The 15985-nt window shown below is 42.7% G+C and overlaps 1 protein-coding gene across 1 annotated transcript in view; it reads left to right on the plus strand.

Moving 5' to 3' along the window:
• MAPKAP1 (MAPK associated protein 1) overlaps positions 1-15985 on the plus strand; it is a 113141-nt gene that overhangs the window by 29115 nt on the left and 68041 nt on the right. Inside the window, exon 4 of the mRNA XM_069985802.1 lies at positions 13175-13347. Coding sequence (XP_069841903.1) covers positions 13175-13347 — 173 coding nt within the window. The remainder of the gene's footprint in view (positions 1-13174; positions 13348-15985) is intronic.

The following is a 15985-nucleotide window of genomic DNA, read 5'->3' on the forward strand; positions in this document are numbered from 1 at the left end:
TTATGTTACCATAGACAAGGAATATTTCCATTTTTCATATTGATAACTGTCATTTATCATAACTTTTACATGTCATCAAATCCCTAGAATGGGCAGGGAGACACATTAGATCCCTAGAATGGGCAGGGAGACATATTAGATCCCTAGACATCCCTAGATTCCTAGACATCAGATCCCTAGAATGGACAGGGAGATACATCAAATCCCTAGAATTGGCAGGGAGACACGTCAGATCCCTAGAATGGGCAGGGAGACACGTCAGATCCCTAGAATGGGCAGGGAGACACATTAGATCCCTAGAATGGGCAGAGAGACACATTAGATCCCTAGAATGGGCAGGGAGACACATCAAATCCCTAGAATGGGCAGGGAGACATATTAGATCCCTAGAATTGACAGGGAGAAACATTAGATCCCTAGAATGGGCAGGGAGACACATTAGATCCCTAGAATAGGCAGGGAGACACGGGCAGGGAGCTTAGATCCCTAGAATGGGCAGAGACACACATCAGATCCCTAGAATGGGCAGGGAGACATATTAGATCCCTAGAATGGGCAGGGAGACACATTGGATCCCTAGAATGGGCAGGGAGAAACTTTAGATCCCTAGAATGGGCAAGGAGACACATCAAATCCCTAGAATGGGCAGGGAGACACATTAGATCCATAGAATGGGCAGAGAGAGACATCAGATCCCTAGAATGGGCAGGAAGAGACATCAGATCCCTAGAATGGGCAGGGAGACGCATTAGATCCCTAGAATGGGCAGAGAGACACATAAGATCCCTAGAGTGGGCAGGGAGACACATTAGATCCCTAGAATGGGCAGGAAGAGACATCAGATCCCTAGAATGGGCAGGGAGACATATTAGATCCCTAGACATCCCTAGATCCCTAGAATGGACAGGGAGATACATCAAATCCCTAGAATGGGCAGGGAGACACGTCAGATCCCTAGAATGGACAGGGAGACACATTAGATCCCTAGAATGGGCAGAGAGACACATTATATCCCTAGAATGGACAGAGAGACACATTAGATCCCTAGAATGGGCAGGGAGACAAGAGCAGGGAGCTTAGATCACTAGAATGGGCAGAGAGACACATCAGATCCCTAGAATGGGCAGGGAGACACATTAGATCCTTAGAATGGGCAGGGAGACACATTGGATCCCTAGAATGGGCAGGGAGAAACATTAGATCCCTAGAATGGGCAGGGAGACGCATCAAATCCCTAGAATGGGCAGGGAGACACATTGAATCCCTTGAATGGGCAGGGAGAAACATTAGATCCCTAGAATGGGCAGGGAGACACATTAGATCCCTAGAATGGGCAGGGAGACACATTAGATGCCTAGAATGGGCAGGGAGACACATTAGATGCCTAGAATGGGCAGGAAGAGACATCAGATCCCTAGAATGGGCAGGGAGACATATTAGATCCCTAGACATCCCTAGATCCCTAGAATGGACAGGGAGATACATCAAATCCCTAGAATGGGCAGGGAGACACGTCCGATCCCTAGAATGGACAGGGAGACACATTAGATCCCTAGAATGGGCAGGGAGACACGAGCAGGGAGCTTAGATCCCTAGAATGGGCAGAGAGACACATCAGATCCCTAGAATGTGCAGGGAGACATATTAGATCCTTAGAATGGGCAGGGAGACACATTGGATCCCTAGAATGGGCAGGGAGAAACATTAGATCCCTAGAATGGGCAGGGAGACGCATCAAATCCCTAGAATGGGCAGGGAGACGCATCAAATCCCTAGAATAGGCAGGGAGACACATTAGATCCCTAGAATGGGCAAGGAGACCCATCAGATCCCTAGAATGGGCAGGGAGAGACATCAGATCCCTAGAATGGGCAGGAAGAGACATTAGATCCCTAGAATGGGCAGAGAGACACATCAGATCCCTAGAATGGGCAGAGAGACACAACAGATCCCTAGAATGGGCAGAGAGACGCATCAGATCCCTAGAATGGGCAGGGAGACATATTAGATCCTTAGAATGGGCAGGGAGACACATTGGATCCCTAGAATGGGCAGGGAGAAACATTAGATCCCTAGAATGGGCAGGGAGACGCATCAAATCCCTAGAATGGGCAGGGAGACACATTGAATCCCTTGAATGGGCAGGGAGAAACATTAGATCCCTAGAATGGGCAGAGAGACACATCAGATCCCTAGAATGGGCAGAGAGACACAGATCCCTAGAATGGGCAGAGAGACAAATCAGATCCCTAGAATGGGCAGAGACAGACATCAGATCCCTAGAATGGGCAGAGAGACACATCAGATCCCTAGAATGGGCAGGGACAGACATCAGATCCCTAGAATGGGCAGAGAGACCCATCAGATCCCTAGAATGGGCAGAGACAGACATCAGATCCCTAGAATGGGCAGGAAGAGACATCAGATCCCTAGAATGGGCAGGGAGAGACATCAGATCCTTAGAATGGGCAGGAAGAGACATCAGATTCCTAGAATGGGCAGGAAGAGACATCAGATCCCTAGAATGGGCAGGGAGAGACATCAGATCCTTAGAATGGGCAGGAAGAGACATCAGATTCCTAGAATGGGCAGGGAGAGACATCAGATCCTTACAATGGGCAGGAAGAGACATCAGATTCCTAGAATGGGCATGGAGAGACATCAGATCCTTAGAATGGGCAGGAAGAGACATCAGATTCCTAGAATGGGCATGGAGAGACATCAGAATGGGCAGGGAGAAGATGGAGAGAAAGACACTTTACTGAGCTCTTTTTTTTTTTGTTCTCTCTGTTCATTCTGGCGATCAATAGGGGTTTGAGCACCCAGACTCTGACCGATCCGAACTTTTGACATGTCTCTATGGCCCCATTCACACGTTCAGGACTGTATGAATGAATCTGGGCTGCAAGTGTTCCAAGACCGTAGTGGTCAAAAGATTGTCCTTATAGCCTTATGTCCTTATGAGAAATATATATCATACTCTGCATGTTTTTTTTTTCCACATTGTGGCCAGTGGCTAATGTATGACACTATATGACTATGTCTTGTGAGCACAGCCTTACTCTCAGTAAATTACTTTCTTTTAATGCCTCTAGCCCACCAGGCCTGCCAACACCATGATCTAGTTGAATCCTTACTTTGTCCTAGATCTGGCGCATAGGATTTGATCTGGGTCAAATGTCGCTCTCTGCCATGTTCTCTAATAACGTTCTGTTGTGCAGCTCTTTTTTCCCCCTCTTGAGAGCTGTAGGCGCAAACAATTGTTATTTCTCCGATATCAATGAACCTCAATAATTTTATGATTGAACGCATTGTGATAAGAGGGACTCGTCTAGCGGTTATGACTATAGGGTGCATAGCCCTTTGAGCTGCACCTCCTTTGTTCAGCAGCTCTTTCTATTTTGCACATTACAGTATTTGTGGCATGTTATGCTAATGTCAAGCTATTTACCACTCTTATTCTACAGTACTCACTAATTAAGCTGACAGCAAAATTGAGATTTTTACCGGGGAGGAGGGGGGCTTGTAAGTTTCCAAGGGTTAAGAGATGCCTTTTAAATAAAGGAGAAAAACCCCGCATTCTGTTTTTCTGTCGAGATAAACCCGTTTCAGGCGATTACATCCACCCTGCTTCACAAAGGCGCAGTTTTCGTAAACCTCTCATCAGTGGAGCTTGGCAGTAATTGCAACGAGAGAAACTTGTAATTTTCCTGAAGGATCTGACACAGTCGGAATTAAAAATCAAGGCGCCCTCCTGAATGCCAGTTCATTACAAATTAACAGCAGTCCATAGGAAAGCAGCAGGCTGGGGCGTGCCGAAAAAAAACGATCAGGATAAAGAAACCCAACATTTGAGTCTGTCACCGCTCCAGAGCGAGCACGGCCCACGAACAAATTAATGACACATTGTCAAGGCGAAAGGGAAAAAAAAAGTTACATCAAATTAACACATCGGATCCCAGCATATTAATGCACAATGTTTCACCTTATTGTTAGGGAAAAGCAAGCCTTTCTCCTAACGGAGAGATCTAAACTGCTGACTGGGACTCTGTCCCCGGGATGCTTTAAAAAAAAAAAAAAATTGTGACTATTTACAGTACATATAGTAAAATAAAATGAATGCTACCTTGTGTTTCTGCTGTATGTATGTATCCTATTCATAAGTAGCTACCCATGTCCTGAAGGTTTAAGGGTCACCATTTTGTCATCATCTTCATGCCACCTGAACCATTCCGACACCCTATACCTGTATAGAAAGAAAGCTGGCAATAAAGGCTGGCAGGGCAGGCAGAAGCTGCCGGCAGCGCCCAGATGACTCGTGGTTCAAGTACCATGAAAGTGATGACAAAACATGCCTGATCTTTCTGTCTGATGATGTCGGCTGTCAGATTGCCTTCGTGCTCTGTAGATCATCTGACATTGCTACCAAAGTCATCTGATTCAGTCAACAATATTACTATATCTGTGCTCAGCTTTTATTTTATTTATTTTTTCGCAATGGACAATTTTTTTTTTTTTTTTTTAGTGAATTCAGAGTACATGAAGACATTTAAAGTACACCTTAAAAGGGAAGATCTGTCAGTGGTGAGTCGGGAGGCCCCCATACACCGACACTGACAACTGAACCTGCCACCAGTGGCGGGTTTACCAGACTTGCATAAAGTGCATGGGAGCCTTACTGCCTTCCACTCTTTAAAGGGGAACAGTCAGCAGGTTAGCCAGATCTAATCTACTGATAGCTCCTTAGTGGGCATGAGGCGGAGAGGATGAAGGTATGTCCCTTACCCTAATTCTCGCTGCAATTCCCATGCTGTTAGCTGTGAAATCCTCTGCCTGGTATACCGCTAGGAGCATTAGGAGTGGGCCAATCCCCTTTATTGCTAATCATTGGGGGGGGGTCTACTCTTTTTGATGATCTCTTGTCTTGAGGGTGACACCTTTCAGGACTTAAAGGAGTTTTCTTCCTGCTGAGAGCCCGCTGATCACACGAATGGAAGACCTTTTGTTACCTGAGTGAATGAAGCAGCAGCGTGAATTCTCTACTGCCACTTCATTCATTCTTTTTGAGACTTGTAAAGATAGTGTTGTACAGTTGGCTATCTATGGAAATCCCATGGAAAGTGAAAAGGGTGCTCTCATCTAGATGTGTATAATATAGCCACAGGATATTCCATACATGTCTAATATATGCAGGTCCCACCTCTGGGATCTGCACTTGTCTTTAGACCCCAGCTCCCTCCTAGCACCCCCAGCCTGTGTGCAGCTACCGGAGGTGGTTAGCTTGCCAACAACAGCTCAATTGTCGGTTTTCTGCAATTTGTAAAAAACATCTGCTCGTGGCAGGAATTATTCGTCAGTAGAAGGTGTATAGTGGACTGACTCTCCACCAACTGATGGACCTCTTTGTTCTCAGAGGGATATGTTACTGCCAAAGCAGTCCATAGGGAACACAGAAAATTTCCACCATGCCAAACATCCATGTGTATGCGGAGGACAGAAGAGATAACTGTCTTACTGAAGGTATATAGACATTTTCTACAATCTTTTAATGCATATGGAGCTGCTACCGAGACGTCCCCAATTCCAGTGCTTCTATCTAGGGATGGTCCGAACCGAGTTCGGTTCGGGTTCGTGCGAACCCGAACCCTTGGTAATGACTCCCGCTGTCTGCCCGCTCCGTGGAGCGGGCGGATCCAGCGGGAGGACCACCTGGAAAACTGGGATACAGCCATAGCCATAGGCTGTATCCCAGTTTTGCAGGCATTACTCCCGCTGGATCCGCCCGCTCCACAGAGCGGGCAGATAGCGGGAGTCTGCTGCCGAGCGTTCGGGTTCATACGAACCCAAACCTCGGCAGGTTCGGACCATCCCTACTTCTAGCATGTCTCTCAACAAAGGGCTGCTGGAGGTTTGCATGTATTGCAGTGCTCGAGGGAACTTGTCCATTATGCAGTTTCTGTAACTCCCATAGATGTTAATAGGAGTTGCACAAACAGTGTAGTAGTAAGGGCCCTATTACACAGGACGAGAATCGTGCGAAAATTTTTTGAATTTAAACGATAATCGTTCTGTGTAATTGCAGGCAACGATCGAAAAATCGCTCGTGTGTTGTTCATTTAGATCTGAATCTGAATTAATCGTTCTCTAATTCTTCTCTGTAATTCCACATTCGTTTGCTGTAGTTCCGCATTTGTTCACTAGTCGTTCAGTGTAATTGCACATTGTTCATTGTTTTGCTGGGATCAGATGGAGTAAACGATCATAGTAACGATCATACTAATCGTTCTGTGTATAGTAAACGATTTCAGGTTAAAGATAAACAATCTCTTCTGCGATCGTTTACTGTTAGTCGTTAATCGTTAAAAATCACTTCATGTGGTAGGACCCTAATGGTCCCTTTACACGGAGCAATATTTTGCGCATCAAACGATTAACAAGTTCAAAGTAACGATGTGTTTTTTATAATGATCAGTAGTGTTTAGATGGAATATTAAATCGTTTGAAAAAATCGTTATTGCGATCGTTTTAAGATCGCTTAAGCCTATCTCACACACAGGGTGAATCGTTGAAAGACTATTTTCAGTGAACGACCAATGATGATTTGAGAACACGTTAAAAAATCACGATGAACGATTTATCGTTCGTCGCTTGATCGTACGCAGTGTTTACATGAAAGATTATCGCTCAAATGTGATTGTTAACGCGAAAATTCTAACAATAAGGCTGGGTTCACACTGCATTTTTGCAATCCGTTTTTTTCATCCGTTTTTTGCAAAAAACGGATGCATTTGTGTCCATCCGTTTTGATCTGTTTTTCCATTGAATTCCATTGTAAAAAAACGGATCAAAACGGATCTGTTTTTTTGACGGACACAAAAACGTAGCTGACACTACTTTTGTGTCCGTAAAAAAATGGATCCATTTTGATCCGTTTTTTTTTACAATGGCAGTCAATAGAAAAATGGATCAAAACGGATGCACACTAATGCATCCGTTTTTTCTATCCGTTTTTCATCCGTTTTTCCCCCCCAAAAAACGCGGTGTGAACCTAGCCTAATCATTCCGTGTAAAGAACTATAAGAGCTATGCAGTCTAAGTAACTCTCAGCTTTTTTCGGCTTCCCTACCTTCCCTTCCTGCTACTAAAAACTTGATATTTCTCAATTTTCATGCATGTTGAGTCTTTCAGAGAAAACTGAGAATATTAATAATATGTGGAAAATCCCAAACCATCCAGAATGCTATATGAAAGCAATGTGATCACTAATAGTATGGTGTTGGCACCAGGTGTCACACTAAGCTGGTGTTTTTCTAAGCCCCATGTGCGCCATGTCTTGGTATCTCGCTCTGGCATTACAGGAGTTTAATGAAGAGGCCGGTCTTTCCGTCTGACAGCTGGAATGGGATTCCAGTTTCGGCAGCACCTGTACCTCCATACCCCATCGAGAAAGTCCTCCACTCCATCAGTTCATTAACACAATCAGATGCAAGGCTCGGATATTTATTTAACACATCACAGCCACATCTGAGCCAATTTATGTCATTAGAGAATCTGTAAATGCTGGAATCGCTCGTACTAAATTATAACGAAAAGCGGAATGAGAGGGAACAAGTGAAGAAGTGACATTTATTTTATTATGGCTTGTCGGCTGTCACTTATTAGCATCTCACTACTGAACCCAGCTACATAGCAGGCAAACAAAAAGTGAAGGCAATTGTATTTATATAACAAGTCAATGATATATCTTCTTCACTATTGAATTGTTTTCCTTTTAAATGAGCATTAATCTTTTAACAATATTACAGTGGTACCTTGGTTTAAGAGTAACTTGGTTTAAGAGCATTCTGTTTTAAGAGCTCACAGTTTTTCAAAATTGTGACTTTGTTTAAGAGCATTGTTTTGGTTTAAGAGCTCCCTGTACTGGGTGGGAGCGAGACCGGGGGAGGGGCATGGTCTGTATAGCGGGTTCTACAGGTCTACAGCACTGTACTCTGACCCAGGAAGTCTTCCTCACCTTCCAAATCATAGCAGATTCACTTCAGGCTGGGGCTTACATCAGGGGACAGGACGGTGGAGGTAATCTCTCCATAGCTGTAACCTTTCTCTCCCCGGACAGAGATTGCTGCATGTATGTGCGCACATCTGTACTGCTCATTCCTTCATGCTCCCTGCATTATCTGCAGTTCTATCCTCTATCTGCTGTACAAACTGTGGCTGGTTTCCAGGTTTATGCAGTTACTGTACATTATACTCCACATGCTAATTGCTATACTGTACAGTAACTTATAATATCACATATTCAGCTTTTTATAGATATTTGTTTCATATGTTTTACATGTTATTCAGAATATAAAATCATTATATTTGGGGTGTGAAACCAATTGTCTGCATTTCTATAATTTCTTATGGGAAAATTTGCATTGGTTTAAGAGTGGATTTGGATTACAAGCGCCGTCCCAGAACGAATTATGCTCGTAATCCAAGGCACCACTGTATATTTGTTGGTCCAGAATTCTTTGTAATTTATCTTGCATATTTTCTAAAGCAAAGCTCCAAATCATAGAGTTGAATGATACAATTCTGACTGTTGCATATGGGAGCTGAAAAACTGACTGCATACAGTTTTTTTTTTTTTTTATTTTATTTTATTTTTTTCTGGATTTTTTATCAAGATGGATTTCAATATGAAAACAGTATACAGCAAGTTCCCTAGCTCCCTCTAGTGGAGGTCAAAGACTACATTAATTGTATCTATGATAGATAGATATATATATATAAAAATATAAATTTAGATATATATATATATATATATATATATATATATATATATATATATATATATATATATATATATATATATATATAAAAATATAAATTTTCACTTTGAACGTAACTGATAGAATACATTGCTTGAAATCCTGGCTGCTAATATAGCAAGTGCTTAGGAGGGGAGCTTTTCTGGTGAAATGCCTAAAGCTTTCGGTATTGAGAGTTTCCCAGGCCTCCCCTCTCTGCCATGATTGACAGCTGTAGCTTTCAGTCATAGATAAAGGGGTACTCCGGTGAAACAGAAATGTTTATAAATCAACTGGTGTCAGAAAGTTATGCAGATTTGTAAATAACTTCTATTAAAACAACTTAAGCCTTCCAGTACTTATCAGCTGCTGTATGCGCCACAGGAGGTGGTACATTCTTTCCAGTCTGACACAATGCTCTCTGCTGCCCTCTCTGTCTGTACCAGGATATGGTAACAGGGCAGGCTAAAATGATGGCTTGCTGTTGAGATTATCACATCGATCATTCGTCATGGTCGAGAACATGCGTTTCCGTTGATTCTTGGCCCAGTGTCTACGGCCGCCTTCACGTGTTCCAGCCACGCTGACGACTTTTCTTTTGCTGCTCCCCGTATGCCTCTGGACTGTAGAAGCTGATAAGAGAACAGTGTAATATTTGGAAATGCAATCTCCTTTTATACGTAATTAACTTCTACACCACGAGCGTCTGGAATAAAACATGAGCGTTAGTTCAGCCCTGGAGCTGATGTTGTAGTGATGATTGCAATGGAGATAAAGTATTTCTCACGGCAGATTCTGCCTAGCGGAGCCTTAAACCATCTGGCCCCATAATTAAATAATAGCCGTGGTAGTGAGCGACGCTGGGTTCCCCTCCCTTCCTCCATCCAATCCACCATACAGAATTCTAATTGATAACAAATGATTGGATCTGCCTGGAAATCGCACGTCCCTGATAAGATTTTTTTACTAAAATCTTCCGGTAACCCAGGCAGACCTTGTGCGTCTGCATTAACATCCAGTAGAGCGGAGGATTCTGGGAGTCTCGTCCATAATACATTGTAAGCTTTACCCTCTGTGGTGTGAAAGGGAGGGCAGAGGATTTGTAATGACCCACAGAAATAGATGTGTAAATAGCCCCGGACAAAACATTACAATTGTATAGTTTGTCAAGTAGTGTTTAATATTGTGTCTGCCACTGCGATTTTATTACCCACCTTTACACTCAAGTACACACGTTTATGTATATTTATACATACGTCCCCTGAAAGTGCTTCTCGCAGTCGTACCTCAGCAGTCGGAGCCGTGTCACATTAGCCGAGCACTTTCCCAGCAAGTCTAGAATTAAATTGTCTTAGAGGTCATTTCAAGAGTGCTCCAAATTTGCTGTATAATTTAGGAGCATGTTAATGACTACACCGTAACCTTTCCACAAGACCCATCAGCCGGTAATGGAGAAGAAGAACACATTCCCCGGTGGACTTTCATTAAATCCTGCCACACGTCCAGAATTTCCATGGGAGGGGGGTGCCCGATGGATCTATGCCCCCCTTCCCCGCTCTCGCATTACCCAGTGTGCACATGAATTTTCGAGGCGATTCCCTTTGTGGATGTTCAAGACAGTTTTAATGAACAGCTGAAAATGGAAAAGTTTCTACAACAGATATATTACATGGAAAAAAGTTTTTTTTCCCTACCAGATTATGTAGGGAGACGCTTACCTCTGGGAAAGATGGGTGATACTCAATGACTGCCATCACAGTTGTCACCTCTGAATAATAAAATAAAAATTCTACCTCTTTGTATAGGGGCATATTCTCTTACATTGTTATTGTTATGTTGCATAATAGCAGATCGTTTGGCATATGAATACCATTGGCTAAAGAAGTTGGATGCAGCCCTAGGAAGCTGGAAAAATATAGATACAGTAGCTGTATCCATGTTTTCCTGGACTCCCTAGGGCTGCATTCAACTTTGTCAGCCACCAGTATTTAAATGGCGAACCATTCAACTCCAGTCGTGCTCATCTCTAGTAATAAAAAAGATTTGCCCATTAGGACCCAAGATAAATGGAAATGTATGAAAGAAACACATTGGCAACTAAATTTGTTATCTCCTGCTATACCAGATATAGCTATGACTTTTCTCACAGAATGATAGGAGGCAACCTAATATCTGATACTAGTGAGGTTTTGTTGTTGTTCTTTTGTTCTTTTTAGAATTTGATCATAGTTGGCTGTGTTTGCCTTAATAGTGGGCTGTGATGTGGGTAGTTAGGGCCTGGGGGCAAGGCAGGTTTTTATCCCCCCCCAACCACCAAGCCTGGCGAAAGTAGAGTTAACTCACTACTGTATACTGTACATTCACCATCTGGGATAGGGGGCACAGTACTTGCCTTATAAAATGGTTGGTTCTGGTTGCCCCAAGCAACCTGAATGTGAAACGGGTATCAATGTATAGGAGCAGGGACTCCTGCAATTTATAGTATGTACATACATATAGAAGCATAGGGTACCAGAGAACCTAAGTGCAGGAGCAGGGACACTATTAAGCAGCCCTGTATGCAGCACCTACCTAAGTGGGACAGTGCCCTTCCCCCAGTAGTGAGGTGGTATATTGGAACAGTGGTCACACATGTGCATGGCTTTTTGCATTCACTACTTTGGTGGCTGCCTCACGACACAAGTCAGGCGATCCAATTCTACATATCAGGCCCCTCATCAATTAGTCCTTTATGGCATATCAAGGTGGGAATACCCCTTTAATGTTCTTATAAAACATAGCCCGGGCATGGATTGTTACAACTGCTTTAATGACTGACAGCTTCACTGCTCCCTGGCTATAACCATATAATCTGTACTCGATTAATCAAGCCTGTTAGTGTAGTTCTGTGTAATCCATAACACCTAATATTCATGTAAAACTATGCAGGAATACGTAAATGTTGTTCCGAGCTTGTAAATATTTCTGCCTTTAGCACAAGGATCATTAGCGGGAATTAATGCGAGGCTCGTTAGGCCGCCTGCCGCCATTTATTCCATGAAAGAGTTAAAAGGCGCAGCCTGGTTTGGCCATGTAGATGAGCAACAAATCAATTTTTATGTGGCTGTTTTCCTTTGGTTTAATGTACAGATCCCTAATGAACCCGCTTACTCCCGATGCAAGTTTATTTACAAGCCCGTAAAAGAGAGGGGAAAAAAGAGACTTGCACTTTATTTCACAGCGTGATATCATCTTCGGACATAAATAACGGCACGAAACAAAGGCGACGAGTGCAAAACACAGAGCTGGCAGTGCCGATAGTCATCCGAGTACGAGCAAATAAAGTCACCGCCACCAAGTAGTAAGAATATAGTGCTGCGCACAAATCCTGCTGTGCCGCATGACAGTCTGAGCCGGCTCTTTAACCCATTCATCACTCTCCTCGTCTCATATGATAACACCAAAACTTTTTTTTTTTAAGTTTATTTATTATTTAATTCTACTCCTGTGTTGTTTCTGTAGCAACCAATATGGCTACTCTTACACTTGTCAGTGGGGTGTTAACGTAACTTTATAAAGCTCCTAAATGGCTGGTCACCTTCATATGTATTTATGCATCCACTACTTTTGGTAGCCCTGCCATACTGGCAAAATAGACTATTTAGTATGTTGATGTCCTATATAGGAGTTGGTGCAGTTTATTAGTATATTTTTTTATTTATTTTATATAATTTTAAGCTAGGCCCATGAGCCTTATCGTGCTGTAACTATGATGTTTCTGCATGTGGAAACTAGAGAGTCCATTCCCAATGGTTGCAAAATCTTGTCACTTTTTTGAGCAGCTTGATTTATAGTTTTGTGTGAAACTTTTTGGGATAACTTGTCAATTTTTCATTCAATTTCTCTGCTCATTCTGGGCTAAATAGTCATGTGAGTGGTCCTAATCAGTGACAGTTGTGTGTATAGAGGGAGAGCTGTCAGTCACTGGGTAGGACCGCCCACGTGACTGCTTAACCAAGACTGAGCAGAAGTTTACATGACTAAAAGACAAGTTATCCTGGATGTGTACCCACAAGACTATATAGCAGCCTGCTCAACTATGTCTCCCAGTCTCTTACATATGAGCATTTGTGTGTTTTTGTATGAAGAGAAGGGAAAAGCCACTACCAGACTTCTCTGGCACCAGTTTATCACCCCAAAAACAACAGGACTGACTGGTGAAAGTCAACATGCCCGATCCTTTTCTCCCGTGAGTCGGAAGACCCTCATGCTCAGACAGACCACCCTACTGTGCTTGACTGGTTTGGCCTTGTGTATGGAGACCTTTTATAGTTATTTGTGTGTATTTTGGTAACATTTTAATTCATACAGTAATCTTTTGTGTTTTTATCTCTTTCTAGGGCCATGTGGGAACTACTGCCACCAAGAAGATAGATGTGTATCTGTCAATGCAAACTAGCCAGGACAAGATGCTGCCCATGACAGTGGTGACTATAGCCAATGCCAAGGTCCATGATCTCATTGGTCTCATCTGTTGGCAGTACACCACGGAAGGACGGGAGCCAAAACTGAAGTAACCAGCTATTTTATGTCTTAACATAAATTAAATTGGTCATAAAATAGTTGTAGGGAAGTCTGGTGTGCACTTGTAAGGCCATCAAATGTACAGGTTTCATCACTGCATTTATACTCCCATTAGGAGGACGGATAATCAAAGGTATTCTGGATCAGCGGAGGCCAAACTATAATGCAGCTTTTTGGCAGACTCTGTATGTAGGGACGTGTATGTGTCTTGGGTGCTGGTAAGGGGGGGGGGGATGTTACTGCAGCAAATAGAACATTTAGTAGGATGTAACAACCTATTTAAAAGGAACCAATCCTCATTTTTATGCTGCCCAAAACACAAGTCATAGAGGTTGTCCCTGGTGGCTACTTCTTGCCTCATCAGTCTTGATTGACAGATCTTTCCCTGTGTGGGTATAGGGAGAGATGTATCAATTGGGGATCGTGGATCGAGAAGAAGCCACTGGGGACTTGTGGTTCAGGCAGCATGAAAGTGATGACAGGTTCCCTTTAATGGCCCTTTAATAATCCCCCCCGCCCCGCTATTTATCTTAAAGTGTCACTGTCGTTTTTTTGTTTTGTTTTTTTTTTTGTGTGCAGAAATCAATAGTACAGACAATTTTAACAAACTTTGTAATTGGGTTTATTAAGCAAATATGCCATTAACTGCATTTAAAAAGACTTTCCCCAGCCCCCCCCCCCCCTCTCTCTCATCCACTGCTCATTATCAGGAAATCTTGACTAGTTTACATCAGTCGAGGCTTGTCTGTTCTATGGAGAGGGGAGGGGGGAGGAGGAAGAAGGGAGATTAGTCGGCAGCAGAGAACAAAGGATTACACAGTAAGAGCTGTGTGAAAGCGGTATTCAGAGGCCAGAGTGGTCAGTGCTGACTGTCAGAGGAGATAGCCCAGTGATGTAGCTGTAAATTAACTCTTTGTTGTCCTGTTTTGGTGCCTCATCTCCCTCCACCCCTCCCCTCTCCATAGAGAACCATGAAGACAGGAAGGAGAGGTTCAAACCTCTTTTTCATGATAAAAATGCATTTTTCGGCTAATAAACCCAATTACAAAGTTTCTTAAAATCACCTGTACTATTGATTTCTGCAAAAAAATAAATAAATTAATTAATTAAACGACAGTGACACTTTAACAGACAGAACAATACAACTTTGACTGATTATGTAGTGGCCACACAAAAAAAACCCCTTCATTTCTGATCACTATCCCGTCATATTCTGAATAAGTATTGAGGAGGAACAATGGATGGCTGACTTTCATATGCAACTGGTATGGCCAGCTTTTTAGCTGCTTTACCAACACTTGCTTGGGCTCCCTTTTTTAGTTGGCATGAGATCCTCGTGTCTTGGAGTGTTTTTAGGAGAAACGCTGTACCGCAGTACATTTTTCCCCCTTCAAAAGAACAACAAGTAAATGAAATAAAAGCTGTTATTCTGCTTTCATTAATTACATCGGCGGAGGGTTGTGCAAGTTAAAGCCGAGCTTTTTTCCCTTGACAATGACTACTGGCGAGCCGGCTGCGCGAGCAGGGAATGCCATTCATTAATGCACCCAGGTCACCATAGAATTTTAGAAAATTGATACTGACAAATATATCGGTTTTAATTCCACGTTGGCAATCCATTCTGCAGAAATGTACAGCCTCTGCTAATATTAATGTGTCATTATTACTTGCCGGATCTAATAATAAATATCTCTTAAGCATGACAAGTTAGTATAGATCAGCCAGAAGGGGCAAACTCACCCTGCCGCCTCCGAAGCAAAAGGTTTTGGGAATTAATTGAGGGAATTTCAAATCAGGTAGCAAGCAAAATAACTCAGTGCCACATTCAATCAATAGCCAGAGTAAATCAGCTACTTTTAATTCCCGAAAATGATCCATATAGATCAAGCGAGCAATTAAACAATTAGCATGCACTTTGAGATTAATTAATTTCCACATCAATCATGCAATTAAAACTCGAGAATCTAAAAGGGGGAGTCTGAGCGCCGCTGTGAGTAGAGGTCCCTGGCTATGTGCAATGAATATTAGCGCTGCCTGCCACAGGGTTTACTACCAATGGCGCGTTTTAGGCTTTAGATTAGAAAATAAAAGGCAACCATGTGCAAAACATGTTAGCATCCGTTGCAACTTAAAGGGACAGCAGCCTCTTTACCATGTCTAATCTAAAGGGATGATGATCAAAAGCCCTTTTGTGTCTTCTTGTGTTAAAATGTTGGAGTGATTGTGCTACAGTATGTGTGATTTTATGCTCCACCTCTAATGTTGTCATCCGCATGTGTGATATAGTACGAAGGACATGGATGTTAGTGATGCCTGTCCTGCCAAGCAGCCAAAATATCCATGAACCTATATCTACATGCAGAGTACTATGGAGCTGAAATTATTTCACAGCCCCGGTCTAGTAAATAACGGTCCTTTGCAGAATCTAGATAGCTCCTACTTGAAAACCAAAAATACAAAGAAGCCATTTTGTTTTACTAGTCCTTGGCCTCTTTCTTCTAGTGATCAGATAAAGTGTCACTGTCGTATTTTTATTTATTTTGCAGAAATTAATAGTACAGGCGATTTTAAGAAACTTTTTTCAATTGGGTTTATTAGGCAAATATGCCTGTATCTGGATTCAAAAA

This window comes from Dendropsophus ebraccatus, chromosome 10 (assembly GCF_027789765.1).
Source record: "Dendropsophus ebraccatus isolate aDenEbr1 chromosome 10, aDenEbr1.pat, whole genome shotgun sequence".
Taxonomy (NCBI): Eukaryota; Metazoa; Chordata; class Amphibia; order Anura; family Hylidae; genus Dendropsophus; species Dendropsophus ebraccatus.